The sequence below is a fragment of the Volvox carteri genome, assembly GCF_000143455.1.
Source record: "Volvox carteri f. nagariensis unplaced genomic scaffold VOLCAscaffold_33, whole genome shotgun sequence".
Lineage (NCBI taxonomy): Eukaryota > Viridiplantae > Chlorophyta > Chlorophyceae > Chlamydomonadales > Volvocaceae > Volvox > Volvox carteri.
In genome coordinates, this window is record NW_003307576.1 from 454,252 (window position 1) to 476,169 (window position 21,918).

General features: G+C 53.2%; 4 protein-coding genes across 4 annotated transcripts; 2 read left to right on the forward strand and 2 right to left on the reverse strand.

Annotated features, from left to right (window-relative positions):
• Positions 1 to 288: 288 nt before the first annotated feature.
• cyc18 (guanylyl and adenylyl cyclase family member) lies at positions 289 to 711 on the forward strand (the record flags this gene model as incomplete). The annotated part of the gene is made up of 1 exon (XM_002952889.1): positions 289 to 711. One exon carries the CDS (start codon positions 289 to 291, stop codon positions 709 to 711), a length of 423 nt encoding a protein of 140 aa, XP_002952935.1.
• A 2,849-nt stretch (positions 712 to 3,560) lies between these two features.
• VOLCADRAFT_118225 (uncharacterized protein) lies at positions 3,561 to 8,060 on the forward strand (the record flags this gene model as incomplete). The annotated part of the gene is made up of 8 exons (XM_002952890.1): positions 3,561 to 3,755; positions 4,045 to 4,167; positions 4,728 to 4,822; positions 4,904 to 5,069; positions 5,367 to 5,737; positions 6,293 to 6,373; positions 7,179 to 7,338; positions 7,935 to 8,060. Coding segments are annotated over 8 exons (1,317 nt in total), but the record flags the coding sequence as incomplete, so codon positions are not given.
• A 4,656-nt stretch (positions 8,061 to 12,716) lies between these two features.
• Positions 12,717 to 12,911, reverse strand: VOLCADRAFT_37188 (uncharacterized protein; the record flags this gene model as incomplete). Its single annotated transcript, XM_002952987.1, has 1 exon — positions 12,717 to 12,911. A coding segment is annotated over one exon (195 nt), but the record flags the coding sequence as incomplete, so codon positions are not given.
• Positions 12,912 to 21,218: 8,307 nt separating this feature from the next.
• On the reverse strand, positions 21,219 to 21,867 carry VOLCADRAFT_93693 (uncharacterized protein; the record flags this gene model as incomplete). Its single annotated transcript, XM_002952988.1, has 3 exons — positions 21,219 to 21,364; positions 21,540 to 21,675; positions 21,784 to 21,867. 3 exons carry the CDS (start codon positions 21,865 to 21,867, stop codon positions 21,219 to 21,221), a joined length of 366 nt encoding a protein of 121 aa, XP_002953034.1.
• Positions 21,868 to 21,918: the final 51 nt, after the last annotated feature.

Here is a 21,918-nt window from a genome sequence, read left to right on the forward strand (position 1 = left end):
CGAGTCCTTGAACTCTTGGGGAGTCCGCGCCGCTCATCCAATTGAAACAATAGGGAAAGTTCTTGGAAACACCCAGCGACGACATGAAGCGCTCCCTCTTTGTAAGGTTTGAGAACCCGGACACTCAGGGAGCAGGAGTCAGGCCTTAACCTCTGCCAGCCGCCTGCCTTAAAATAAACTGTAAACGTGCAAACTGTAACTGTATGAACTGTAACTGTATAAACTGCAACTTTAAACTGTAATGGTGTAAAATGCAACTGTATAAAACTGTAAATGCATACAGTTTAAATGTATAAACTGAAATGTAAACCCACTCCCCCTCCGCACAATCTGCCCCCCCATATTCCTAGTTCACCTTTCCCCCCCCCCCCGAAACACAAACACACACACACGTTGCCTCATCAGGCTATGCTCCAATCCGCCTTCCGAGTCACGCTTCCCACCACGGGTGCCCATGTACGGCTGCGAGTTGGCCTTCACAGCGGCCCGGTCGTCAGCGGCCTTGTGGGCACCCGCATGCCGCGGTTTTGTCTGTTTGGCGACACCATCAACACCGCCAGTCGCATGGAGAGCACCGGCGTGGCGGGCTGCATACACGCCAGCGACAGCGCATTTGAGCTGCTGCGCGGCCTCGTGGAGGCGGAGGGCGGGTGGGCGGCCACGGGCGGCATCGAGGCGAGCTTTGGGCGGTGGAACTGGCGGAGGTTTTAAGGTTTTAGGGTTTTAGGTGATTTGCGGGGTTGGGTTTTGGGGTTTTGTTAGACCGGTTTCATTAGATCGTGTTGGACCTTTTGGTGATGTGTTTGTTGGCGGTGAGGAGCGCCTTCCCTTCTCCCGATTGTGTACGATTTTATCGTCGTAATAGGTGAAGGGGAAGGGACTGATGCAGACACATTTGTGGACGCCGCCGCCACAACCTCCGTTGCCGATGACGACGACGGCGACGACAACACCTATGATTTGAATTTCGAGAGAATGAGGGAGCGAGGGAGGGAAGGAGGGTTATAGAGGAGGTTGGTTGGTTAAAAACAAATATGGCATGTCATGCTTGGCTTTGCGTGTTTTTTGTGGGCTCGTACTTGACGTACGGGAGCGCCCCCAGAGTGCCGTACCCGTTGCTGCCAAAGAGCTGCGATGGCCCCCATGGTGTTTTCCCACCTGCCGCAACCCCGCGGTCCGTAACGCCGTACATACGTCGTACTAGGTAAGCTTTTTGCTGTCGGTGACGCGGTGGTCCATTCATGGTTGGTGTTTCCTTTCTGTACTTCTTTTTCTTCAGCGCGAGGTCCAGGGGGGGGGTTCGAAGGCACATGGTGAGGGCTGTACGACGACTCGTCATCCACTGGTGGCTTGGATTCGTTCAGGTACCTGTGCATGGCCGGTTGGTCGGTTGGATGGTCGGTTGGATGGTTGGTTGTGGCAACAATAATATTATTAACGGCAACGGTACTGCAGCAGTAGCGTGTGGAACATCGTTCTAGCGTTACACGCACGAACTCTGCATCGAAGATTTCAAGAAAAGTCATATGGCGATATGATGTTTAGGACAGATACAGATACAGTGGACCATGGCACAGCCACGCCAAGATATAGGGAGCTTAAGGCGAAATCATAAGGTAATTTACGTATGACAACATCCCTTTCGTTTAGCCCAAGTCAGTAAGGATTGTTTTTGGGTTTATTTAGGTTCGTTCAACGAGAACTGCCTCGCAAACCGAAATTAACCGCCACTGCTGCTATTATGGGGGTAGCTGCCGTTACCACTCCAGACGCCAACGATGATGAAGCTGACGATGAAGTCGCTCAGACCCCCGCAAGTGGTCAGTGGCACAAACACAAGCAGTTCACGCTCCCGGCCATACTCCAGCCACATACCACACCACTACGAACCTGAGCACACCTCATCACTCGTCACGCATCTCACAAACAAATGCATCGCAGTCGCAACCCCATGCCCCGACAGAAGAACCTCCACCGCTCGGCCCCACACTACAAGATCTACAAACACTTCCTCACCCGCACATTCAACCTGCCCATCGCCATTAAACCCCGTACCTGCCTCTGCCCTAATCCCATCACACCGCCGCCAGCAGCCATGAAACACCCGATTCAGAACCCTATCCTCTTAATATCCAACAGCACCTCCTACTCCATGGGAAGGTTCCTGCTGACATCATGCAGGATACCCTACCAGAGCTGCTGTATGAGTCGTACATGACTATTCGCTACAATGCAGCTCATGCACACCACATCACCATTGTAGACCTTCCTGCTCTTGTTGCTACTGCTGCCATTTGAGGGCCTTCATGGCTTCTTTCATATCCTTCAATGCCCGCTTCGCAGCCTCGGCCCTTTGCTCCGCAGCCTCCCGCCTCTGCTTCTCAGCCTTCTTGCTTGCCTCGCTCCGCTGCCTCCCGCCTCTGCTTCTCAGCCTTCTTGCCTCGCTCCGCAGCCTCCGCCCTGGTGTCAGAGGTGTCGGCAACGGATTCTTTGCGGCTACTGGCGACAGTGGGAGGGGATTAGGGCAGGCAGGTACGGGATTTAAGGTGATGGGCAGGTTGAATGTGCGGGTGAGGAAGCGTTTGTAGATCTTTTGAGTGGTGGAGGTTCTGCTGCCGGACTTCATAAGCTCCGGACTTTGCAGGGGTTGCAATTGCGATGCATTTGTTTGTGAGATGAGTGACGAGTGGTGAGGCGCGTGGTGTGGTATGTGGCTGGAGTATGGCCGCGAGGGTGAACTGCTTGTGTTTGTGCCACTGACCACTTGCGGGGGTCTGAGCGACTTCATCGTCAGCTTCATCATCGTTGGCGTCTGGAGTGGTAACGGCAGCTACCCCCATAATAGCAGCAGTGGCGGTTAATTTCGGTTTGCGAGGCAGTTCTCGTTGAACGAACCTAAATAAACCCAAAAACAAACCTTAATGACTTGGGTATACGAAAGGGTTTTGTCATTTTTAAATTTCCTTATGATTTCGCCTTTAGCTGTGACGACGTTTGGCTTGAGAGGGGAGAGACGATCCTTGGGTGACCATAGTAAGTATTGGCCTTGGCACCGTACGGATCGGGATGCACTCGTTATCAGCTGATCGGAGGATAGCGGCGCAGCGGCAGGCTAGTCTTTAAACTTGCACTGTTGCTGCTTCCGACTGGAGTTGCACTATGCTTATCAGCAGCGCAGACACAAAGTTGAAATCATGAATGAATACGGTAGCGTGGATGCTTACTTTCTTACCGCATGCTGATGAACCATTATATAATCTCTTCTGGTTTTACGTATAAGGTCATTATTGTATAATTACGGTGTCGTTACTTTAAACCGAGAAACGCTGGTCTGCAAGTTTCGTTTCGCGATGTCGTTCGATTGTAACACCACTTGCCCTCGACCTAATTGCGCCGGCGGGAATGGAACAAATGACAACAGTGCAACTGACCAACAGGTCGTTCTATAGACCTGCACTCTGCCCAGAGAAAGGAATGCCAGATGCGCCACCGATATGTTGCTTCGCTTGGCGATGAGATTATCCACAGGTACTTGAGTGTTTATAAATTCATTAAATACTATGACCTCCTTTCATATGCAGGCGACCATATTTACCAGGGCTGCCAGCCTGGCCTCAGCAGCCCTGCGCCTCAGCCACACGTTGTCGGAGGGCGCTGCGGAGGGAATGCTAAACATGTGCCAGAATATATACGAATTATTGCGACCCGCTGTACGACAGCGTACGGAGCCATACCCCGAGGACCTTACTGGCAAGGTGCAGCTCGGTACTGAGTTCAAAGCCATAGAATGGCGTCACGACCTTACGATCACTTGTCGCTTCCCACACAATTCATTCCCCTCATGCGCTTCCCACACAATTCATTCCCCTCATGCGCTTCCCACAATTCATTCCCCTCATGCGCTCCCCACAATTCATTCCCCTCATGCGCTCCCCACTGCAATTATTTTGGGCTACCAGCAGTGGACCTGGTGGCCCATCTTTCGTATCTCACCCTCCTCCCTCTTTCCTCTTTTCCACCTTCCTCTTTAAAAAATATGTCTAGGTGGCCATCGTGACGGGCGGCAATGCGGGCATCGGCTTCGCGACCGCTCAACAACTGGCTCGGCGCGGGGCGCATGTCGTACTGGCGTGCAGGGATAAGGCCCGCGCGGAGGCGGCAGTCCAGGTAAGCTCCCACCGAATGGGTATCAACATAACATTACATTACATTACAGCGACCTACCAGGAGCAATCAGGAGCAATAGACAATCGGTATACGGCGGGAAATGGCGATAATGCGGTAAAGAAATGAAAACCCAAAAGCATGTGTGTTGGTAAGCACGTTTAAGCTCTATTTATGTAGTCTTTTAAGCCATCCCAGCCTTAGGCCTTAGGCCTTAGGAAAGGCGCTGCTGCTGTTTGCCCGTATCACATGTATTTGCAGCAATGACCCGTGGGTCATTCTGGGTCGTTGCTGGCTGTTGTAGGATATCCATATCCGTGGGTAACATGGCCTATGCCCCGATATGCGCTTTTAACTAACTGCGCTCTACTCAAGTAACTGGTTTGGCTGTCCAGCGTGGCTTCAATCCTTCCCGAACTGCCCTTCCGACAGCCGGCAAGTAATCATTTCCTTCTTGCATATATAACCCCCCCACGCCCTTTTTCCCCTCCGTCATCTCCGTCGTCATCTCCGTCGTCATCTCCGTCATCTCCATCTCCTGCTGCACGCGAATTCACCCCCAGGCCATTGCACATTGGACACCAGCTCTCCCAGGATGCGGCCCCAAGGCAACTGCCACCGCCTCAGCTTCCGCCGACCACAGCCCCACCGGCATTCGGTCCTCCGCCGACCCCGACTGCTCTCCTCCTCTTCCTCTTCCTCCTCCTGCTGTTACCGCTGCTGCTGCTCCTCTTCTGAGTGTGGAATCCATGGATCTGGATTTGGGTCGGCTGTCAAGTGTACGGAGCTTTGCGGAGGAGTGGCGGCGCAGGGGCCTGCCCCTCCATCTGCTGGTGTGCAACGCCGGGGTGATGGCGCCGCTAGAAAAGACGTTGACATCTGACGGGTTGGAGGTGCAGTTCCAGGTGTGTGATATTTCGTGTCACTGTTGCTGCTGCTGCTGCTGCTGCTGTTGCTGCTGTCCTTTTCGTCACCTGCTCCTCCTCCAGCCCCTCACCGGGTCATGTGTCCTGTGAGGCTCGAAGCGGCCCTCGCGCCCCGTGTCAGACCCTGCAGCCCCAAACCCGAGCTTTTCCCGTTTGTATCCTTTTAATGTACCGGAGGAACAATGTACGAACTTAACTAACTTAACTAATCTTAGGAATCTCCCCTCTCCCACGATCCCACGCACCCACCAAAACCCCCCTGTGGTCCAAATGTAGGTCAACTTCCTTTCCCACTGGCTGCTGACACACTTGCTGCTGGACCATGAACGGGAGAGGCGCCGCGAACAGCAGCATGCCACGACGTTGATGGCCGCCGCCACGGCAGCAGCAGCAGCAGCAGCAGCAGCAGGAAAAACACCTAAAGCAGCAGCAGCAGCAGGAGAAGCAGGGAAGCCGTGTACAAGCAACTGTAGCGGGGGTGGGGCTTGTGGCGACGCTATCCTGGATAGGAAAGACGGGAGTTGCAATCCAGCAGCGGGAGCTGTACGAACGCCACAGAGCGCCTCATCCACCCGTGTGGTTATTGTTAGCAGTGTCGTACACCGGGCGGGAGTACTGCAGTGGAGCGACTTGCTGAGTCAGCGGAGGTGCGTCACAACAACACGCATTTGAGGGTTTTTTGGTGTGTGTGTGTGTGTGTGTGGATGGGGGGAATGTCTTAGGGTTTTGTGTTAGGGTTTGAAGGTTAGCTCGCAGGAGGGCCGATCATTGAATGGAGATTTGTTTGCCGTAGAGCTTGCTGTGTGTTCGTGTTTTTTTGTGATGTATGTATGTGTGTCGTTATGTCGCTTTCATCTAGAATTTTTACTTGATGATGTTTGCGGCTGTTCCGATGAATGCTGTGTAGTAAATAAAGCATTTTAAATATGATACTAAGCAATTTATCAAGGTATCAGCTGTTTGGTACCAATTTGTTGCGCTTGCGCGAGAGACCTGGATTAAACTAATAAATTCTTTAATTTTTAAATTACGGTGTGGGCCTGGGGGCCTGACGGGCCACCCAGGCCTCTGCCAGTGCAACACGGAGAGGAAGTTTTTTTACACAAATTAAACTACTTGCTACCTCCGTCTCCCCTGACTCTCGGCATCGTTCGTCGTACAGAGACCTTTTAAATCTTATCCCTCGGCCCCCTGCATTGCAGCTATGAGCCGTACATCACGTACGGCCTATCCAAACTTGCAACGGTCATCTTCGCCAAGGAATTGCAACGAAGACTCGACCGGTCTGTGGAATTTCAAGAGTGTGTGTATATGTGTGTATATGTGTGTGTATGTCTGTGTATGTATCGATCCGGGCCTGACGCTGGCCAGGGGCACCTAACCGTACCCCAACGGGAACGACACCGCCGAAGCACTCCATCATTGGAGAGGCGTTACATCGGTCAGAGTCCTAACCGTTCTCCCTCATCATCAACGCAAGGCGCCGTCACCTGTTCGAATCCTCCAGCCAGCTACATACACCAGATCAGATGCCAAGCAACCCCTCCGCTCCACCGAAAGCGCATGCTCTACAGCTGCGCGATGATCTACCAATAGCTGCACCCACACCGGTGCCGATCACACCACACCTATCCTTGCGAATCCTGCCGCCGCGCGGTTTCGTTATCCAACCACCATCGGGTATACAGCCCCTGGTCCAGGCCCTATGTATATAAATGTGCATGTATGTGTATGTCTGTGCATGTGCGTTTGTATTATTTGTATCTTCGTGGTCGCTTCGCCCGCGTGTGCGTTTTATCGCGTGCCTGTTAGTAGCCCCGGAGGAACCAGATCCGGAGCCCTCCGTGTACGACACTGCCGTACTTCTCCCGCATCACCCTCTTCCTTACTCTTCAACGTCTAAAGCCTTCGAACTTATGCCTCTTCCCCCGTTTCCTTGTTTCCGTTTTCCTTTCCAAGTAAGTGGTTTATTTGTTCAAATCTCCACCAACACCGCAACAACCGAACGGGTTCTTTCCCCTGCACCTGGTGGTACCTGGTAGGTGACTGGGAGGACGTTCCCACTACACCCCACGCACGTCTCCACAGGCACCCCGAGTACGGCTTGTACGACACTGCCGTAGCGATCCATCCGGGCATCGTCCGTACGAACCTGGCAAACGGCTTCTTCCGTACGTACACGTTGAGTTCGGTGGCGGGAACCCCCCTGGAGCCGCTTCGAGGACTGTGGCAACGTGCTTGGGACAAGGTGTGCGCCGGAAGCAAAAAAAACACACACCGCATTCCATCCGCTGCGTTACCCACAGAGCTGTGCGCAAAGCCCAGCAGAACACGGAACACGTAATTGGGTTTCCTCCCCTAAAGGGGAACGAAGGGGGATGCCGCCCAGAATAATTAACACGAAAAAAAGCAATCTCACTTTCAAAAGAGTTTATATGCTGTCAATTGCACAACCAGAATTAGTGATAAAAAAAACTTTCAAATTTAAATTATTATTATTATTATTATTATTAGAACTATATAATACTGCATTAATCTTCTCACAACCGTGATGATTTCCCCTTGCGTGCGTCTGCAAGTATGTATGTCATTAGCTGTACGAGTCAAATACTTACGACAGTATGAGCGGACGAGGCGCTGCGTGTACGTGTACTTTCCTGTAAATGTACGTACATCCATTTGAGGGATTTTAATCTTCCCGCTCTCCTGTTTGACCCTTGGCCCTTTCCCCCGCCCCCCTCCTCCTCCGGGTCTCTTCAATTTGTGCCCTCGGGTCGGGTCGAGTCGGGTCGGGTCGCTCGTGTACCTCTCCTTTCCGGCCCCAACCGCGGTGTTCAACCCCAGGCCGGTCAGGTGCTTCTGACCTCTCCAGCCCAGGCCGCTGAGCGCATGTTGGCGGCGTGTCTGGCCCCCCCCGACCAAGTGGCGGGGAAGTACCTGGCGCTGGGCCGGGTCTACTCGGCTGACGCGGTATGTGGGGGCCAGCTGAGTTAGCGGGCCCCGGCAGGCCCCGAACTCGGTTGTATGTGCGTATGTATGTATGTATGTATGTATGTATGTATGTATGTATGTATGTATGTATGTATGTATGTATGTATGTATGTATGTATGTATGTATGTATGTATGTATGTATGTATGTATGTATGTATGTATGTATGTATGTATGTATGTATGTATGTATGTATGTATGTATGACTTAGATTACACTGTGGGCCGCGAGAGCCGGGGGCCGAAGCCGAAACACAACGCAAGGGTCGGGAGCACACAGCACAAGTCGGTTAGTCTTGTGTGCTCCCGACCCCGACTCAGACTGCCAACACTCTAAGCAGCCACTCCGCAGCCCCTCCATCCGGGGATGGCGCTATGTATGTATGTACGTGCGTATGTATGTATGTACGTACTGACGAGGGCTTTGTTATTAAGAGCTGTTTGTGTCTGCTTGTCTGTTTGCCTGTTTGTCTGTTCGTGTGACTGTGTCTGCTTGCTTGCATGTTTGTGTCTGTAGTTGTTCTGAGTGCCTGCTGTTGGTTTGATGTTTGGTGGTTAATTGGTTGGTCGGTTAATCGGCACGCAGGTGTCCAGATTGGGGTCCGTTGCTGTCCCGGGCCAGGAGGCAGACGGGAAAAAAGATTTATAGTGTTATTATTATATAACATAAAAATATACATGAATATGTATACAACATAATCATGTATTGAATATGTACATATATACATGCATACATGTTTGCGTGCACGCGGGCGGACAACCTACCTAATAGAAGGATCAACTACTAATGCTGCTTATGCTGCGCTCTCCGGCTGCTACTGCTACTGCTGCTACTGCTACTGCGGTTCCTGCGTCTGATGATTAGGCCTCTGATGACCCTGCCCGGGCCTCGGAGCTGTGGGCCGTCGCCAGCCGGCTCACGGGCTGTACGCCACCGCCCTCCCTGGCGTGATATGATGTGTCCTTCCTGGCGAGCATGCTACTGCCATGACCATTTGAATAGCGGCACGAGGGCTCCAAAGTGATCCTGTACACGCACGTACACCAGCAGTGCTTATTGTGCCCGCCGTACTGTACGGGCAGGTCTGGTTCGTACATACGGAGGTATGGTCGCGACAGCTGCTGCTTTAGTATTTTATGTTGGAGAGTGATCAACACCACTTTCCGTAGGTATACCTTTGAAATGCGTGAAGAGTCAATAAGGCCCTAGGGGCGCTTTTCTTCGACATTTTAATTTACCGACTCGCGCATGTGTACGGCGACGCGGAGTGTCCTTGGCTGGCATAGCCAATGCAGCTAATTACTAGTTGCAAGGTTTCGCAATTTCCGCACAAGTGCGGGGAAGGGGGGATAAGACGAACCACGTGAGCGAGTGAAGGTGATGCCGAGGAAAGACTGATGCGCCAGAAGTGAGGAAGGCATCACTAACCAGTCGGCGCTTGTATTGAAGAAGTTCTTGCGATGATGTAGTCATGACGATAAAACTACCTACCTAGCCGGCAAAAGATTGAATTCAAAAGCGGAAAGAGAGCAGGAAAACCACCCGTAGTATTCTATAGGTAAGGGGGTGGGCCGGGCCATTCGTAAAACCCGAGGGGCTCATAGACGGCTAATTGGCATTATCATTGTTATACTTGCCTAAGAAAAAAAACCGGTCACGGTTTCTATATGGTGGTATGGGTGTTGATAGGGTGGTGGTCGGCTTATTCGGGATTACAATGACAGAGTCCAGTAACAACTCGGATCGTCAACAACTCGGCATGTTGAGCTCGATTAGCACCTACATCTATCAGCAGTTCTTTTCCTCGCAATGGATTGGGATTGAATTGGCATCTCCAGCCACATAGTCACACTCTCCGTGCCTAAAACTTCTTTTCCTCTTATGTATGACTGCTGACGTACAGACAGACGAACAGAACGCACATTTATGCAACACTACATGCCGTACTCCGCCTCGGCTGCATCACTGCAGGAAAGTTCAGCTCCAAGTTTGTAAAAAATAGCCCACCGTCACGCAGCGTACGAGTGTATGAATATACAGCAACTATTGCAAAAGACTTCCCTCGCAGCTCTCTCTCGCACCGCCATCCTGCAAACGTGCCTGTTTAGGCGATATAGCAGTCACGAAAAGACATCATTGGCCGAATTGATGAAGCTCTTGGAAACAGTAATTTCGGGTACTTAAGGGTACTTGTTCCTGCCGTCGTCTTCTGCTCCATTTATAGCTCCTTCCTGCCGGACCCCTCGCTTCAGCCAGCTTTTAATCAGTCGCCCTTATGTGCCTGGGGTCTCCGCATAATATCAAGCCCCACCTGACCGCCGCCGCAACAGATGGCCATCATACACCGCACACAAGCAGACAATCGATAATATCGTGTGCCATAACACCAAACTGTTGATGAAGCCGTAGAGACAAGAGGTGCTAGAGCAGCCTCATTTCTTTGGAGACAGACAAGAAGGCCGAAGGAGATAGTTTGCGAAATTTCCCCCAATAATAAGCCGCAATCCATCCAGCCTGGCTCTCCATCTCCTGCGCCTCCACATCCTCCCGCCGCAGTCGGGGACGACGGGGGGTTGTCCGCTCGCCAGGGAGACGACATAACGACATACACGCACAGCAACACACACACACACACACACCAGGTTTCACACCTGCACAATCCAGGGGGGACACACTGAGACAAACACAGACTGGATATTTACACAAAGATAATAAACTAAACACGCGCATACGCAGGCGGCGGCATCAGCGCTGATACCACTGCTGGTACCGGTGTCGAGTCCTCCCTCCAGCATGCATGTCCACGTCGTCTGGATTATGTCTGACTGCAACTGAGGCCCCCTCTCCGTCTTAGACGCGATGGCGATTTAGATGGCTCCTTCTCGGCCGCGGCCGCCACCTTCTTTTTTTCCAGAACCGTCTCGCTTTTCAAATCTTCTTTCTTTCTCTTCTCCTCGCCTTAGTTGATGACGCGGCGCTCGCGGAGGATCCGCTCAGATTCCTCCCGGTTCGCCGGCGCGCCCCGGTCGCCAAAGTGCTGCATGACAGTTGATGATGAGGATGACAACGAGGAATGTATATATTTAATAATGTTGGTTAATATTGATAAAGAAACTGAGTTAGGGCTGCGCGCCATCCTATCCTATCCATTGTGTGTCTGTCTTTATGTGCCTCTGTGTATTTAGACATACATACAGCACGGAATCTTGGTATCCAAATCCGATTCTGGATCCGGAGCGCCAATGGCATCACTGACCACATAGCACATCGCCTATCTATCTAGGTACTCGCGATGTAACGCATGCACAAATCTTCGCATCCACGTGTGTTCAAATTCGAATCCTCACTCACCTTCACCCAGTGGCGACGCCGCTGGTTGTTGAACCTAAGGACGTGATGATGTAGGGGGGGAAAGCCGGGGGGAGCAGGGTGCATGTGTAGCTTAGTATGATCTCTGGGGCTGCTTGCGTGTGTGTGCGTGTCCCTACCATACCGTGCCGTACACGTAGTTGCCGTGCAGCTGTGTGTACATCTACAGAGGCGCCTTCCCCTAAACATACATACATACATATCCACTGTCCTATTGCAGCTAGCTAGCAGTACAACCCAGCTGTAGAGTACGGAGTACAGGCAGGGTCGATCATGACACACTTGTACGGGGCACGCTGCTGAATACGAGTAATATCGCAACACCTAAATTTCATTTGTGGTAACCAACAAGTACTGCAATATCGCAAATGTACCGCAACCCACCAGTCGCTGATTTGACGGAACGCGAGACCGGTCTGCCGGCCCAGCTCCTCCTTCTCCTCCTTCTGTGTGTGTATCAGAACACGCAGGGTGTCAGCAATAGCACTTACTTAAGACTACATCGTAAGACTACAGCCCCAAGGCACACACAACAACACAGCTTAGCGGCAACATGCATGCACATATGTGTGTGTGGTTGTTACAGTGGGGCTACACATGTGGTTGCATATCAGTCGATGGCAAGGCCGAACGAACCCAGGTTGCGAATGAATCGTGGCCCGGGATTTTGGAATAGCAATCGAGTGGCCATTAGTCATTAGTAACCTTCTAGGCTCTCCAGGATCTTCTAAGCTCCAGAACAAGGGTAGGGACATGTGGACTAGGGACGTACATACATACATACATACATACATACATACATACATACATACATACATACATACATACATACATATATACATACATACATATACGTTAGTAGTGGCGGGCGGGCGGGGTATCACTCACCGTGGGGTATGGCCAGACCAGATGTGCTGTATACCAGCTCGTCAAGACGGCGAGATTGTCCACCGAGTGCTTCTCAGACTTCTTGCGGTTGGCAATTTCATGTCTCCAGAACTCTACCGCGTCCTTGTGGCTGTGTGTGAAATATAGACAGCAGAATTGGATGGGTGAAATACGAGAGAGTGTGATGCCCCATCTATGGACAAGAACTCGCTACGTGTACGCTAGCTGCTGGTGTCTGAGTAACATGCTTGCTTCTGCTCACTTCTGCTTCATTTGTCAGGTTGCCTGGGTGACCTATCTGATGGGATGAAACACCGAAATGAAAACCTCACTCACACTCACACTCGCACTCACACTCACACTCACACATTCCCGACTTAGGGTTTGATCCATCCATCGACTTAGGGTTTGATCCATCCATCGACTTAGGGTTTGAACCATCCATCGACTTAGGGTTTGAACCATCCATCGACTTAGGGTTTGATCCATCCATCGACTTAGGGTTTGATCCATCCATCGACTTAGGGTTTGATCCATCCATCGACTTAGGGTTTGATCCATCCATCCGCACTATCGTGCTATGAAGTTTATTGATTGGCTAAGCTGAGTTGATCTTCTAAGGGGCTAAAAGGGGCCATCCAAAACTCACTGAGCATGGAGGTTGTGGGCCATGTTGAGCCGGCCGACCGCTCGCTCCATGAAAGACATCGGGTCAATTTTCACGCCGACAGCAGCGGCGTCGGTGGTGCACTTCCACACGTCCCTTAGGCAGCCCTTCTTCTGGCCGCGCGTGAAGTTGGTTGCGGCATTCACTGGGTCGGTGACCGCCATCTTGAGCTGCATGTCCAGTATTGGTTGGTTGGGGGAGGGAGGGAGAGGGGAATGCGTGTGGGACTGGTGAATGGCAGGTAAAAGAAGGCGGATATGGAGGGACAGACAGATAGACAGATGCGGCTGCGGGTAAAGGGGGCTGCGTGATGTTGGCTACATGAGACAAACTACCTTCATTATAATTATATTCCCAAATTTATTTGAGTTACAAAGCGTATGTGCCTAAACTTTAACAAGACGGATAAACAATATCAAAGTGTCATTTTCATATTCGGAAAACAAGCAGTAATATTGATAGCCAGCTGGGCTTACTGAAGAACATGAACGACGAATACAAACGCCGAATACGAAAGACGACGAATACGAACGACGAATACGAACGACGAATACGAACGACGAATACGAACTACGACGACGTCAAGGGCGTTGTAATAATAGAAAAAAGGTTGTCGTTACGGGCGCCTCGTTTCCCTTAGGAGAAGAGACAGGCACCCATACACCATGCTCCCCCCCTCCTCACCTTGGCCTCGAAGACCGCCAAAAGGGCATCTGCCTTCTGCGGGTGCCAAAGAAATGAGCGAGCGAGCGAAGTAGAGGGGCCCGAGCGAAAAGGGGTTGTGAGGGGAGCGAGCGATGGGTGTGGCGTGTGGGGTGTGTGTGGAGGTTGTGAGGGGAGCGAGGAGGGAAAACCGGGGGCAAGGAGGGATGCAAGCAACCAGGAAACATGAGAACCAAAAGGAAACACGAGATTGTGGTGGTGCCGTACAAGGCCAGAGTGACTTGCTAAAAAATTACGCGGGCACTGTGTTCAGGTGTACGGCAAGGCACACGCTTTTCGCACACAGGATACACTCTGTCTGGGTGACCTGTGGGTGTGGTCCTCAAGCATGGGGTTGTCGATCGTACGTACGGAACGGATGTACGGCACACCTACCTCCATGATGTTGGCCTCAGTCACGCGGTCGAAGCCCGCCGAGCCCTTGTTGTTGCTGTTGATTTTGTTCTTCTTGCAGTTGCTGTTGTTGCTGTTGTTGTTGTTGTTGTCCTGGAAGTCAAGCGAGGTAGGAAGGAAGGAGGGATGGAGGGATGGAGGGTTGGAAACGCCGTTGCCTTGTGCACGAGGGGCCACCAACTGACTTGGCAACTGGACGAGTTAGATCCCTAGTTAGACTAGGGAGGGAAGGAACCTGGGTGACATAGCCTTGAGCTTGGAGACTCGGAGCAACGACGTCGATTCCAACGCCAAGATGTCAACGACACTCCGACGTCGATCCGCAACCTCGACCCCGACCCCGGCGCAGCAGCCGGCCCTGTACTTACCCACGCAACATTGATGGCCTCAGCCTTGCTGTCGTGAATACCGACCGCCTGCAGGCAGTGATTTTAATGGTTGGGTGCCGCGGCGGCGGTCGGGTAGTGATGATATGAGGAGGAGTGCAGATGATATACTAGGAGTTTTGGAAAGGGTACGACAGGTACGGGAAAGGTACGACAGAGGAAAAGTGCGACTAACGAGGCATGGCATGAGTTGGGTGGACACCGATGATATATAAAATGCGCGGCGTGCATCTATTTAAAGTAAAGTATTGTTGATCGATCGGGGGTAGGGGGGGAGAAAAGGGGAGAGATGGCAGGATCGCTAACCGACATTGCGTGGAAACGCTTTCGTTCCTTCCACCAACCCAAACCAGCCCAACGCCCCTATGATACAGCCCCCGCACAACATAAGCTGCTTCGCTTCGCGAATTATGGGAACGTTAATAAGTTCGCCTTGCCCTGCCGTACAAGTAAGGAAAGCAAGCTCACCTTGCGAAGACGCGCCATGTTGCGGAGGACCTCCTGGACGCGCGGATGGTCCATTAGGGAAACCTTCTTGTCAGGCTTCTGGCTGGGGTTCGGAAGCACTGACGGAGGTGGCGCCTTTGGCGGCGGCGGCGGCGGCGGCGGCGGCGTCCCCGTCACCTTCAGCACGGTCTTCACCATCGAGGCGAAAGGTACTTGGACAGTCTCACGTTCTCGAGACGGCGTCTTCGCACTCGCCGTCGTCGTCGGCTGTTTCTGCTGCTGCCCCTTCCGCCGCTGCGGCGGCTGCGACTTCAATATTGTCACCATCCGCTGCCGCGCCGGCGCCGCCATCGGCTGTGGCGCCGCCATCGGCTGTGGCGCCGCCATCGGCTGTGGCGCCGCCATCGGCTGTGGCGCCGCCATCGGCTGTGGCGCCGCCGTCAGCTGTGGCGCCGCCATCGGTACAAACACGGGCGCAGCTGCGTTCACCGTCGTCCGTTTCCGCCGTTGCACCTTCCGACCCTGCAGCGGCATGCTCGCCGCCGCCGCCGTCGGCTGTGGCGCCGGAGGGACTATCATCTGCGGCGCCGCCATCGCCGTCAGCTGTGGTATCGGAGCCCCCATCGGCTGAGGCGCCGCCATCGGCTGAGGCGCCGCCATCGGCTGAGGCGCCGCCATCGCCATCAGCTGTGGCGCCGGCGCCGCCATCGGCTGAGGCGCCGCCATCGCCATCAGCTGTGACGCCGGCGCCGCCATCGGCTGAGGCGCCGCCATCGCCATCAGCTGTGGCGCCGGCGCCGCCATCGGCTGAGGCGCCGCCATCGCCATCAGCTGTGGCGCCGGCGCCGCCATCGGCTGAGGCGCCGCCATCGCCATCAGCTGTGGCGCCGGCGCCGCCAAAGGCTGAGGCGCCGCCATCGCCATCAGCTGAGGCGCCGGCGCCGCCAAAGGCTGAGGCGCCGCCATCGCCATCAGCTGAGGCGCCGGCGCCGCCAAAGGCTGAGGCGCCGCCATCGGTACAAACACGGGCGCAGCTGCGTTCACCGTAGTCCGTTTCCGCCGTTGCACCTTCCGCCGCTGCAGCGGCAGCTCTCGCTGGTGCAGCGGCATGCCCGACGCCATCGTTGGCACGCCCGCCGCCGCCATCGTCATGCCCGCCGCCGCCATTGGCACTCCCTTCGTACTCGACAGAGGCAGCGGCAGCACACCCATCGCCATTAGCTGTAGCTGCAGCTGCAGCTGTTGCAGCTGTTGCTGCTGAAGTTGTAGCGGCAGGGGTAGTGCCGGCGCTTGTGGTGGTGGCGCTACCATCATCGCCGCCGCTGGCAGCGGTAGCGGCGTGACCCCATTTATTGGCTTGTCCGCCACCATCTGCAAGCCAGCCGCAGTAAAGGGCATCATCGTAAATGGAGGCAGTGGCTGCTGCTGCTGCTGCTGCTGCGCTCGTGGCGGTTGCAGTGGCTGCAGTAGCTGCTGCTGCTGCTGCTGCTGCTGCTGTTGCGGCAGCGGCGGTGGCGGCGGTGGCGGCATCTGCTGCCGTGACTGCTGCTCCCGTTCCTGAGGCTCCTGGTCAGTCAGTGTCATTGCGCTCATCTTTTTCAGCAACGTGTCCTTCTGCTGCTCGCACATCGGAGGTGCCTCGACGTCCTGCAGCAGAGCTTTCAGCAATGGGCAATTATTGTCCCGAATCGGCGCCATCATCTCCTCCTGCGAATTCATCAGCGGCTGCACCTCGTGCTGCACGGGTGTCATTTCAACGTCCTCCGGCGTGATCAGTGGCTTGAGATCCTCCTGGTCGCGCAGCAGTGGTAGCACGCCTTCACTAAACGACGGCGATGAGGGCAGCAAGACTGTTTCCGAAGCTGCCTGCTGCTGATCGGCGCCCTGTGGTAACAAAAAATAATGTAAAAACGTGGTGTATAAATAGCAAATGGATACCTGCGTCACGTCATGTCAAGTCATGTTAAAGTCAGGTCAGAACCTGCCGAGACAAGCTAGTCAAGTCACCAGCAGGCAGGGCAGCACGTCGAGTCAAGACCAGTTAAGCAAGGCGGACGTCAAAATATCAACACATAAGATAAAATATAATTATCATTATATTGTCATTAGCGGCTCAACCTTGAAAGAATTTTGTTAAGCCAAAGGTGCGCTATCTTAGTCATACCAAATAATTTTAAAGTTATCCCGCGAGGTCCCCAATAAGCAAAACAGGTGACCGTTTTAATATGCACAAAGGATGGTCGCCGGTTCGCCGTTACTTGCATACGCACCTTCCCATCCTCCTCGCCCTCTGTAGCCGTGAAATTCTGCTCATGCTGTTCCGGCTGCTCTTTCGCAAACTCTTCGAACATGTCAAGCAGCTCAGAACGGCGGCCCTCTGGGTCCAAAGGCTTTGCTGCCGCCACTGGCGGGCAATTCGAGTCGCCAGCAATAATTGAAGCCTCCTTGGCAACGGCAGGCTCCGCGGCAGCAGCTGCGAACAACTCCATCGTCGGAGCAGTCACCGTCGTCGCAGAAGGCGCCGTCGCCGTGCCCGCCGCGTCCACCGCGGCCGCCGCGGGGGCCATCGTGCCCGCCGCGTCGCGGCCTGCCAAAGCCGTCGCGGCCACGTGTACATCCACATCCACGTCAACATTCGCCGTGTCAGTCGCGACAGTCGCTGCAGGCGCCGCCATTGCGGCCGTCTCGGTGTCCATCAACAGGTCAATCTCGTCCAGATTCAAAAGCTGATCAAGCTCCAGCGCCAAGTCAGCGTGGGCGCCAAGGGCATCCATGGCGAGAGCATGGGCGGCTGAAGCCGCCATCGCCGATGCAACAGCTTCCGTGGCTACCTTGGCCGTCGCGCCATAGGCATTCATGTTCAACACGACGCCATCACGGGCGGCGATGACCTTCACCTCATCGGGGTCAAAAAAGACCTCTGTGGAGGAAATCGCCTTCAAGAGGGGGTCCATTCCGGAACCGATGCTGGGCGATGGCGCCAAGTCTCCCTCGCCAAAGTACTCGAGAGCGGCTCTCTTCATCTGAAGCAGAAGCAGGAAGATTGGAATTGCGGCCATTACACTGTTTGTGTTGTTATACTTAGGGCAAATGAAGGGAAACGAACAGCGAAAGCAACAGGGATCTGGATTTGGATCCAGCCAGCCAGCAGTAGTATTGACATCAGCCTCAGTCTCAGCCGCGCCCACCCACCCAGCAACCACACTATATGCATATAGATAGACACATGTCTGTCTGTATGCATGCATGTGCGCATGTGTTATGTATGTATGTGCGCTTCGTGCCGTCAAGAGGTAAGTGAATGTATATGCGGGTACGTGGCCATTATGTTCCCCCGCTGACGGGTAAGTGTACCGCTAGTGTGTAGAGGACTACAAAATATTTTCAGCTTCGCTGTGTTAAGCTGCTCTGCTCCACCGAGTGGGGTAAACCGGTGCAACAACAGAATGAAAAAAACAATTGCACGGCAGGATTAAAGCTAAGTAGAGCACATACATACAGGCAGCATGCACGCAAAAAAAAACGTTGCGCAGCAGTGCAAGGAACGGGTATTGCAGACCAACCATGCAACATATATATACGGTGTGCAGCCAATATCAGAGCGGCAAACAAATAAGTCCAACACAATGCAAAAGTATGTATGCATCATATATTAACATCGACACCGCAGCACCTAAAAGCTGCGCGCGGTGCTCTCTATTGATTGATCGCACAATGCTGAACAAGAATGTTTCCAGCAGAAGAGTTTTCAGTAGAGCAGCAGCTCATAACGAATGACTGAAGGTTATTGGCAAAAGCAAGAGTACATATGCCTAAATCTTGCACAAACACCTCGCAGAGGGTGGATACCAGCATGCTCATGGCGCCCGGGTGCGCATGTGCAATAAGCGAATTCCACAGAATGGCTTGCAGGGGAAGTCATGAAAAATGGCAACGCCCTGCTATGGCAATGACGCGTCAGCAGGATGATGAGCGTGTTGGGTCCAGCAGATAATTATTGTTTGTGGCGTAAAAGCCAAAAGGACGCAGCTAAGTGAAGCTACCATACTCTGCTTGCGGGGCCGGGGCATCTGTACATCTCTTACCTGGGCGTCCATGCTGCCAAGTGTAGCTTAAAAAAGGTAGTTTGGCGGGACTCCTGCAGACTTGTCGAATCGCTGGCCAAGTCCTGACTAATGCGCTTATAAAGCGGAGGGACTACTGCTAAGATAACTACGCTAAACCTAGCCTACTGGCGCTACTGGTGCCTACAGTGGGAGTATCCTAAGACCCTAAGCCTAGGAAAACCTAAAGCTGCCATAACCAGTTGAATTGTTTTTATAATGGTTGGGCCGATCGAGTCGGTTCTGCATGTCGTACGGAAGCCACGCAGCCAGCACCCCCGAAGAGCAATTGCTTGGGCAGGTGAATCGGCACGGGTCGCCCGCTCTTAGTTCAAATTGGCGAAAAAAACTTGATAATAATGATAGCCAGTATGAAGTTGTGGAGAAAGGGTGAATTGAAAACATGGGATGCCCGAAGCCTGTCATGTCACGACTTGCTACCTGTGGTGGCGATTGTCGTCGCGTCCGTTAGGGATTTGTCATCCAGAAGCCGCTGAGAAACAGGGAAGCTGGTACCAGTTCAGCAAAAACATAGAGAATCACATAATTAAAAAAATAACTACGAATAATGAAGCGTAATGCCTATCCTGTAAGTCTGACGATTCGACGCTTCGCTGCTTTTTGTCTGTCGAATGTTTTCACAGCGTCACCTCACGTCAATCCACTGGCAAGCGGAATAAATATATTTGTAGAATGCATTCAAATTTATCGTTGCGGAGGAGCTAATTGTCGCTGTGCAAGGAGGGTAGGATCCGGGCTGGAATTAGGGAGGAGCTCTGTCGCAGAATTAGCCTGGATTTTATTCCTGACAAAAGAATTGGTCTGCCGAGGTCTGGAATTGTTCTGGCGGACTCGCCGGAGGTATTCGAATTGCGCTGTGGAGCCTCGGAATTGGGCTGTGCTGGGCCTGAATTGGCCTGTCCGGGTGTCGAATTGGCCTGTCTGGGTGCCGAAATTGGCCTAACAGGGTATTGAATTAGCCTGACAGGGTATCGAATTGACCTGTTCGGGGTGTCAAATTGGCCTGACAGGGTATCGAATTAGCGTGTTCAGGGTGTCGAATTGGCTGTCAAGTTGGCAGGATTAGCTCGGGCTGGCATCCAAAAGCACATGACTTTTAAGGAATTTACAGAAAACTTTGCAAGAGGACCGCTTACAAGTGCCTCATGTGCGTATTAGTTTCGATCCCACGACATGGAGTGGGAAAACTTGCACACCTGGTTACCGTACTCTGGCACTACTACTACTACTACGGGAGACAAGCACTCAGGGCCACGACTGCATTACCCAGTCAAGTCAGCCGCCGAGGTCCCACTGTTTTCCCACCACACTTCATCGGCAGTTCGTCCAGTTTATCCCACAACACTCGTATGCATGAACAGGTTCGGGTGGAAACAATGACAAATCTCTGATACACCGCTAAACTCAGTACCACGAGCTACATTGGAAACAAATGAAAATGCAGATGTCTGCCGAGAAGAATATGTTCACCATATGCAATCTATGCCTTAATCCATCGAGCTCTCCGTTGGGCGGGGCATGGCCCATGAAATCGCCCCCGGTATTCCGCCCATGCAACCAAACACTGACACAAAACGTTGCACGCCTGGGCCCATGTAAACCACGACACTTCCGTGTGGATTGGCTACCCGCGCTCCCCATGTCAGGGGTCCTCCCTCCTGCTGTTGACTCCCGGATTGCCCACGCACAAACGCCAAACGTTGGCGCAGAAAACAGACAGGCCATTGTAGTATGGCATCAAACCACGCATAACCCACAGCGGCTTTCAGCAGCAGTATTGCTTGGTGAATGCGACCGGCCGCGTACTGCCAGTCTTAGCACCGATGAACCACCCCCTGATGCCGCCGCTGATGCAGCAGGCATATGGGTCTACACCGCCGAGCTCTGACCAGTTTGTTTTGAACTCGCCTACACAGGGTTGTAAAACAAGGGGGGCATTTCTGTTGTCATATGGTATGATGTTTCATAGACGTCGGTATGTATAACATTATACAATTGGGTGGGTGGGGTGAGGTAGGTTCCTCCTTTCTAGGTTGCCCACTCTTCCCTGCCACACATCTCACGTCGCCACTTACCAGTAGCACCACGCGACTTGACGCGGGGTGGCACATCCTCTGCTTCGGTGATGGCGGCTGGTGCACTCATCGGGACCACAGTTCCGCCGCGTCCTCGACGGTGCCAGTCTCCGCGTCCCTGTGTCCCTGATCCTCCACGGCCCCCTCCGATGCCGTTTTGATCTTGAACAAGAGGGATTTCGCGTCCGAGACGGTAAGGCCCGGTACATTCCCTCTCAGTGCCATGGCGGTGCGAAGCGGGGAGAGCTGGAAATCCTCTGCAATGAAGGACACACTGTCTTTCAAAACACCGTTCGCAAAGTTTCCGGTTGTTCTCGGCACGGGGACATCGCCGCCCCACGTCTCTGGCACGGACTCGCGCTTTTCTCTCTGTGATCAATCTCTCACCTTGGAACAGTTCCCATGCTTCACCAACGGAGTAGACGCCGAGATCTTCTTCGAATTGACGACGCACAGCATCCACCCGTTCATCGTCCACGTCCAGCACATCGTGGAGACACGTCGCGACAGCCGCGACATCAGACTATAGACGCAGCAGAGAATTAAATAAACCCCGAGTGAAGGCGAATGGCTGCAAGTGCACCATGGCGCATTTGCATGGTTGGAAGCCACAAAGCATGAAAAGACATACCGCGTCATTTGGACTTCGTGTCAGCTGGTCTCGAGGGTCTCCATCTTCCGCAGTGTCCTCCAGGGCGACATCTATAGCGGCCATTTACTCGCCACTCCTACCCGAAAGTAACCTATCTTCTATGTATCAACGCTA